Here is a 7,991-nt window from a genome sequence, read left to right as displayed (position 1 = left end):
GGTCCCCCGCGCCCGTCGTCCTGAGGGAGCGCGGAGCGGGGGGCTCGCATGGACGGCGCTGACGTGGGCGCGTTCTCGGGCGGGGCAGCGCCGCTGGAGGCCGCGGGGCTGTGAGAAAGCCGCGGAGGGCCTGGGGGACCGCTGAGAGGGGTCGGGGCATTGAAGTGCGTGTGGGGAATCCTCGTGCGTGTAGAACGATTCGTGTTGGTGCGGGGATCCGTGTGTAGAAGGTAGGAATTCTACGTGATTTAACGTCTGGTTTTGTTGTGGAGGACGTAGTTTTTCGCCCTTGTCTTTTTTTTATTATTATTTGTAGCTTGACGTGAAGCAGCGGGTTAAGTCACCACTTTGAATTGGAAATATTTACTTAATGCTCCGTTCAGCGTTAGCAAGGCGTTAGGGATCTGAACTCATGCTGAAAAAAAGTGATCTGCAAACTCCTATGAGTGTCAGAGGTGAAGGAGGAGGCCCTCCTTCATCTCACTGGTGAGGGGTTGGGGAACTTGGCTGGGATGCACTGCAAGCCATCCTCTGGTTTGAAGGGAATTTTACAGCCTTTAAAGGAAGGGGATTTTATAAGTATATACGATAAGAACATGCCTTAAAAGAAGGCATCTTGTTAGAGATCTTTCTCCAATTAGATCCCCTCATGTTTCTCTAGCTGATTCTGTTCCACAGTTGTTACACTATCAACCATATTCTTCATGTCTCAGCTGTGCTCCCTGATGTCAATCCAAACATCGGTTTTGCTTGGTTCAGGAACCGTGTGAATGTTTTATAAAATGGAAGAGATCCAGCAGCTCAGCCAAGAAATTTGTCAGGTTGAGAATCTCAGGTTGGATGTTAGGAGAAATTTCTTTTTGGAAGGAGCGGTGCTGCAGTGGCACAGGCTGCCCAGGGAGGTGGTGGAGTCACCATCCCTGGAGATGCTCTAGAACCGTGTGGATGTGGCACTGAGGGATGTGGTCAGTGAGCATGGGATGGTTGTTGAGCTGGGTGAGTCTAGTGGTCTTTTCCAGTCTTTATGATTCTGTGATCTGAGTACAAATTTATTCTCCCTGATTCAGGATAGTTGTTTGCTTCAAAGTTAGCATCCTGTCCTCATGTCTGTGGGCTCTTCTGGCATAAATCTGATTGACAGAGTGGTTCTTAAACATCCCTTGCGTGATAAAGAGCAATTCCTTCTCAAGGGTGCCCTCATTTCTATATACCTAAAAACTGATACGTTTATGAAGAGTTGTGATAAAAAATATTTCTTGAAAACTTACTGCTTGTGAAATCTTTTCAATGTATTTGCATAGCAGTAGAATGTATGAACAAAGTGCCTACAAAGTAGCATTAAGTGAATGTTTTAACTCATGTTGTGAGCTATTGGTTGTTGGATAGACAGTTGACGTGGCTAATGTGGGCTGCAGACAGTTTTCCCCAGTGTTATGGGAAGCTCTGTGCTGTCCTTAAAATTGCTGTGGTTCTTGTACTTTATAGCAGTCGTGGGAGAGAGCTGGGCTATTGGTGTTGGGTGCAGCAGCACCTCATGGCTACTAAGCAGTTGGACTTCTTAACGGACTTGAATAATTTACTGCCTGGTTAATAGAGTAGCTGAAGAACGTGAGTGGGTACTTGGCAGTCTTGATAAAGATATATGTTTACAAGCCTCTTTGGCACATCATTACATGCCTAAATAGTTGATGATTTATGCCTCTTTTTTTCTCTCTCTTTAAGATACTACGCTTATCTCCAGCAAGCTCAAGCTTTTTACACATTTCCGTTCCACCAGATGATGACTGCGCCACCTACCATGGAAGCCATGACTGAGCAGCCAACTCTAGAGGGCATTCCAGAGCCAAATCTTGCTCAGGAACCTCCTAAAGGTAGTTTGATTGGGCTAAGAGAGCTAAAATCTTAGTAATTGGTTGGAATAAACATATGGATATGTATTTGTCTCAGTATATACCTTTGGAGCTGCTGGATTTCAATTTCTTGATAGTCTTTGAGAAAGTATCGATTAATTGCATTTGTTTAATAATATTTGTTACCAAAGAATGAAAAAGCTGAGAAGTAAACTCTGGACCTTCAAGCTCTCCTCCATTACCTTGCTGCATGGTGCATTGGGCTGTGTCTGCACTGTAAGCAAGAAACTGTAAGCAGTTGATGCAGTGTTCAGTTCCAGTGTGGTCATGATAAGTTCAAACCTTACCCTGAGACCTGTTGCTTTTGCTATGCAAGTCAGTTTCCTCAGTACATTATATGATTTGTAACAATGCATTTGCCTATTCAGAGGCTGAGGAGTAGATAGTAGACTAGAATTCACTTCAACATTCTTTGGAACCTAAACTTGCATGTTCTGGCATATTCTCCAAAACAAGTGAAACTGTCTCTAAAAGATCATTGCGTGCAGCATGCAAACAACATAGCCTAGGCATGAGGTTATTGTTGGTTCATATTCTAAGTCAGCATAGTTGCCTGTGAGTGGTACAGAGACATCCAAGCTGAGCTTGGAATACTGAAATCCATCTGATAATTGTTTGATTTCAGGAATTTTGAAGGCATATTTCTGTTGATTTCTTTTTCTAGTCATAAGCGTAGTTCATTCTGTTTGAATGTTCATGCTGCAGCCTTAGAAATGTGCAAAAAATGTATTTGCTGTTTTTCAGAAGTTAAAAAAGGTGGAAGGAAGAGAAAAGCCAAAGCAACTGAGCCAAAGCAACCTAAAAAGCCTGCTGCTAAGAAAGAAAAAGCAACCAAGTCGAAAGGGAAACAAGAAAAGATCACAGACACTTTTAAAGTGAAAAGAAAAGTGGACCGTTTTAATGGTGTGTCTGAAGCTGAGCTTCTGACAAAGACTTTACCTGATATTTTAACCTTCGATCTGGACATCGTAATAGTGAGTAACTCACAGTTACAGAATGAGGTAGAAATGGTCTGTGCTGTGTTTTACAGTCCAGCCACAGTGGTTGTGATTTACATTCCTTCATTATTTATCTGTGTTACTTAGACCTTGCAAGATCTTGCCATGAAGTTTCTAAACTGCATCCTGTGTGTACAGCTGCTTTGCATTTTCTGTTAAGGATCATAGTAACGTAATTCTAACTGCTGAGAGGTCCGAGGCTTACGTTTAATGCACAGTCATGAAAAAGCATTACTTGACAGTGCACCAGAAGTGCTACAGCAGTGGCTGTGAAGCACGCTAGAAAGCCGCTCTTTTGACAGTGCACATCAATGAAACCCTACTGTAAAACTGTCAGGTTTTTGAACAATGCTGGAAGATGTCAGTGATGTTCTTTTGTTTATCGACAGTAACTTCGGAGAGTGGAATAGGCTTCCCTCCTGTAACTTGCATTCCTGACCAGTGAGCCATGTTCCAATCATTAAAATGGGCTGTATCTTGCTTTGCAGATTGGCATAAATCCCGGCTTGATGGCAGCTTACAAAGGGCATCATTACCCTGGACCTGGAAACCATTTTTGTATGTCTTCTCTTTATTTACGGCATTTGCAGAACTGTTAGAACTTATGGTACTTTAATTAAGCTGTTGGGTTTTTTTTAGGAGGAGTGGAAAGAGGGATTTTGCTTTTAGCACTCTGAGAGTGATTGAAATCCCGTAACTTTTTCTAACAAATAGTGTACATAAAAAGGAATAAAATGAAAGGTTTAGAATTGTCAAGTAAATGCAGTTTATTGGATTGTATCACTAAATAACTTCTTAATGCGCAACGTTAGGAATAAAAATCAAACAATTAGTTCTTGAGTTATCAAGGGGAAGTCAGTAGGCATCAATTCACAACAAAACTGTTTGTGTTTTCCCGAGGAGGCATTTCAGCAGCAAATCCTCTTCCTTGTACACGTATTCATTTCTGCTAAGTGAGCTTCCTAAGTGATGAAAAAACTGCAGCCGCTACCATTTCCCAGCAGGCATATGGAGCATAGCTGATTCTCCAGACAGTTTTTTTTTTTGTAGCCTATTTTTCTATTTAAATAACGTTTTCTGCAGCATGTTCTCATAAAGAAAGGTTGTATGTGAGCTCTGTTGAAATATGCTGTTTTGCATAGCGGGAGTCATTCCAGCTGTGGTAATAGGGAACTCCACGCGGGCTGATTTGCAGCCCTGTGATATTCCAGCCAAAATCTCCTGGTACCCAGCAGACCAGTAAATCAGGTATTATTTCCCAGTGTTCTGCAAATTAGCTAATCTGATAGTCTTGTTTGTCAAGAAGCAGACTAGTTATACGTGCTCTGACAAATCCAAGCATTTGAGATTGTGTTGGACCATTTGGAACTACATGTGGTTAACTTGTGCTTAGAGACTGACACTGCACACCATCCAAACTATACTTTTTTATGTTAAATATTATTTTAAGATGCCCGTGGATACTGTCAGCGAGGCCAAGTGCAATAAAAAGCAATGGCAAATATGTAAGAGAAAACTATGTAAGAGGAAAGGTTGAGGGAACTGTGCTTGTTTAGCTTGGAGAACAGAAGGTTCCAGGGAGACCTCATTGTGGCCTTCCAGAAGGGAGCTTATAAACAGGAGGGGGGAACAACTGTTTACGTGAGCTGATAGTGATAGGACAAGGGGGAATGGTTTTAAACTGAGACAGGGGAGGTTTAGGTTAGGAGGAAGGTTTTCACTCAGAGGGTGATAATGCATAAGAACAGGTTGCCCAAGGAGGCTGTGGATGCCCCATCCCTGGAGGCATTCAAGGCCAGGCTGGATGTGGCTCTGGGCAGCCTGGTCTGGTGGTTGGCGACCCTGCACATAGCAGGGGGTTGAAACTAGGTGATCATTGTGGTCCTTTTCAACCCAGGCCATTCTATGATTCTATGATATGATTCTATGATAACTTACTGCATTTGTCACATTATTTCCCCCAATTAGCTCCTTCTCTATTAACATAGACTCTTCCTTCAGTATTCTGTTACTGTGCCTTGGTAGCCAAAGGTTTATTAGTGATGGTGGTTTTTATTGCTGTTGTGTGGTTTTTAAAAGCAAATACCTGTCTTCCTCTTTTGCAGGGAAGTGTCTTTTCATGTCTGGTCTAAGTAATGAACAGCTGAACCATATGGATGACCACACCTTACCACATAAATATGGGATTGGATTTACAAATATGGTGGAAAGGACAACACCTGGAAGCAAAGACCTCTCCAGGCAGGATAACACAGGAGAATATCATACTTGTTAATGAATTAATGGTTGTGATTATAATTTTTACTAATTTCTTTTCTTTTTTTTCTATGTCTTCTAGTAAAGAGTTTCGAGAAGGAGGGCGAATTCTGATGCAGAAATTACAGAAGTATAAACCTCGTATAGCAGCTTTCAATGGAAAATGTGAGAATATTAATTTTTAATGAATTTGTTCTATTAGTAGCCTTTTTTGTCCACTCATCCTGTCCTCTCATTTCAGGTATCTATGAAATTTTTAGTAGAGAAGTCTTTGGAATACGAGTTAAGAACTTGGAATTTGGATTGCAGCCACACAAAGTACCAGAGACAGAAACTGTAAGTACTGAGAGCACTCTTTTTTGGCCATTTCAAAACTAATGAAATCTTAGGGCTTACATCCACTTACAGTAATGTCGAAATACAAGGAATGTGAAGGACTTTTACTTAATTAGAGAAAGATTGGGCAATTTTCAGGCACATCTTTTATACAGCTTAATCAGACTGGCAGATATTATTTTGGGAATAGTGTATTATGATTAGTAGGTTAGTTCATTTTCTGAGGAACGTTTAAAAAATTAGTAAAACACATGTGCCTTTGTAACTGTCATCTACTTCCATCTGATTACCTCTGTCCAATTACCTGTATGCTAATATTACTGAATTTTGATGCTGGGAGACATAACTGAGGAAAAAAAGGAATATGAAGCCCGTGATTGAGCTTACATTCTGCAGCATTTCTGTTCTGAGCATGCCCAAACACTTCAGTCAGCCTCAGTCATCTTAAGCTGATTTGCAGCTTGAAATTAAATTGGATGCTTAAAGTACAGCAGTTTGATGAAGAGTGTACGCATCTACACTTGGAAGGTACTCGTTTATCACTGACATCTGGTGCTGGGAAGCATCCAAAAGACCAGCTGTGTATCATCACAGATAGGTTTGTTTAATTTGTTCTGAATAGCAAAGGCAACTGCATTACCTGCCAAGGCAGCTTATTCCAGAGCTTCATTACCTGCTCAGTTCAAACTTTTGGGGTGTTTTTCTACCCATCCCAAATTATTAGTGATTCAAGTTACCTGTGGTTCAAACTGTCCCTCTCTAATGGTGGAGTGTTGCCATCAGAACCTGAGGAACTGTTGGTGATAAAATGCTTCCTTCTTAAGTAGCTTTTAAGTATTTCTGAAGGGAATGCAAGAATGATAAATAAATAACCCTCCTTACAAGTACTTGTTCATAAATCATAAATACTGTTCTGTAATGAATGTATTGGTTGGGATTCCTTATTTCTCAACTAACCTCAAGCCTTTAGCTAGGGCTGCCAGCAGAAATGGAAACACCTAAGTTGACTTCAGTTAAGTTGTGTGACATAGGCACGCTTGGCCAAGAAGTAAGGCTAATTATTAATTGCTTTTTGTCCTGGATTTGGGTTTTTGCATACTAACACGTGCTCTTTGGCCTTTCTGGCTGTGAGCTCCACTTGTTCACAGAGTTCTGCAGTGTGCTTCCCTCTCTGTCTTACGCTTGGAATTGCTGTAGCACATATTTGATCACCTCTCCTACAGCATGTAAACGAGTGGTGTGAATTGTCTTTGTTTCATCTGCTGATACTCAGACCCTTTCTTTAGGGCAAGACAGGAAAAATAAACTCCTTTTATTCTCTCCTAGAAACCTTTGGTATCAGTGGATGTTTGTCCAAAAAATTGGAACAATAACATGAGCTTAACTGTCAGTTACTCTTGATGCACTAAATATTAGGGATCAGTAATGCTATTTTTCTTTTTCTTAAGCTGTGCTACGTTATGCCATCATCCAGTGCAAGATGTGCTCAGTTTCCTCGTGCGCAAGATAAAGTTCATTATTACATAAAGCTAAAAGACTTACGGGATCAGCTGAAAGGCATTGCACCGAACACAGAGGTGCAGGAAGTGCAGTACACGTTTGACTTGCAGCTTGCACAAGGTATAGTGGTTCTTGGAATTATCTTATAAAATGTATCGGTTTTTTTTTCACATATTCTCTAGTAAAAATGTTCTTTGAACGCTTTCTGTTCTTAATACTTGAGGTCTGCTCTCTCTGCAGAGGATGCTAAAAAGATGGCTGTCAAGGAAGAAAAGTATGATCCAGGTTATGAAGCAGCATATGGAGGAGCTTACTGCGATCGTGCACCATATGAAAGCGAACAGTGCAATTTCTCTTCAAATGGAACTGGTAAAGGGTGGTGCTCGGGACATTCATTCTCTAAACCGTTCTGTAGAACTTCTTAGAACCATTCCATACACTTAATTTTCTACCCTTTAAGCAACTTCCACAATTCATACAATATATTTAAAGCATAGCAGCAGTTAAACTCTTACATAACTGAGGGAATGTGAAGTCTCTGTAGGAGGAAGGAGTGGGGAAAAAAAAACCAAAAGCATTTACTCTTATTTAAAATCAATTGTCTGCAACTTCAAACTGTTTTCCCAAACTCTGATTCATAGGATGTGACAAATAGACATGACTAGTGGCTTACACAGTAATTGCATTCACTTTTGTATGAATGTATCGTGCTTTTTGACACTTCATTAGTTTCATTCCTAAGGAAAGCAAAGTCATAGAATGATAATTGAAATTGTTCTGTTGTTGGTGGGGCAAATGAAGGAGGAGTATTTGAACACTGTAACCCGAGTAATTCATCTGTGTTAGAATAGCTGGTGTATTGGCCATGCAGTTTGTAGACTAAAAGAATGAGTCTAGTAACCTTGCTGTAACTATAGAATCATAGAATGGCCTGGGTTGAAAAGGACCACAATGATCATTGAGTTTCAACCCCCCTGCTATGTGCAGGGTC

At 40.9% G+C, this 7,991-nt stretch overlaps 1 protein-coding gene across 1 annotated transcript; it reads left to right on the top strand.

The window, feature by feature from the left end:
* Positions 1-1,418: 1,418 nt before the first annotated feature.
* On the top strand, positions 1,419-7,967 carry TDG (thymine DNA glycosylase). Its single transcript, XM_010712330.3, has 8 exons — positions 1,419-1,871; positions 2,655-2,884; positions 3,397-3,466; positions 5,014-5,149; positions 5,247-5,329; positions 5,406-5,500; positions 6,949-7,120; positions 7,241-7,967. The coding sequence occupies exons 1-8, from the start codon at positions 1,778-1,780 to the stop codon at positions 7,423-7,425; spliced, it is 1,065 nt and encodes a 354-aa protein (XP_010710632.1). The 5' UTR covers positions 1,419-1,777; the 3' UTR covers positions 7,426-7,967.
* Positions 7,968-7,991: the final 24 nt, after the last annotated feature.

This window comes from Meleagris gallopavo, chromosome 1 (assembly GCF_000146605.3).
Source record: "Meleagris gallopavo isolate NT-WF06-2002-E0010 breed Aviagen turkey brand Nicholas breeding stock chromosome 1, Turkey_5.1, whole genome shotgun sequence".
Taxonomy (NCBI): domain Eukaryota; kingdom Metazoa; phylum Chordata; class Aves; order Galliformes; family Phasianidae; genus Meleagris; species Meleagris gallopavo.
This window is presented reverse-complemented; position numbering and strand designations above follow the sequence as displayed.

Excerpts from the sequence above, each read along its gene's own strand:
- TDG (XM_010712330.3), top strand. The coding sequence starts at position 1,778 with ATGATGACTGCGCCACCTACCATGGAAGCCATGACTGAGCAGCCAACT. Across the intron at positions 3,467-5,013 it reads TGGACCTGGAAACCATTTTT|GGAAGTGTCTTTTCATGTCT; the intron begins GTATGTCTTCTC and ends CCTCTTTTGCAG. Across the intron at positions 5,330-5,405 it reads AGCAGCTTTCAATGGAAAAT|GTATCTATGAAATTTTTAGT; the intron begins GTGAGAATATTA and ends CTCTCATTTCAG.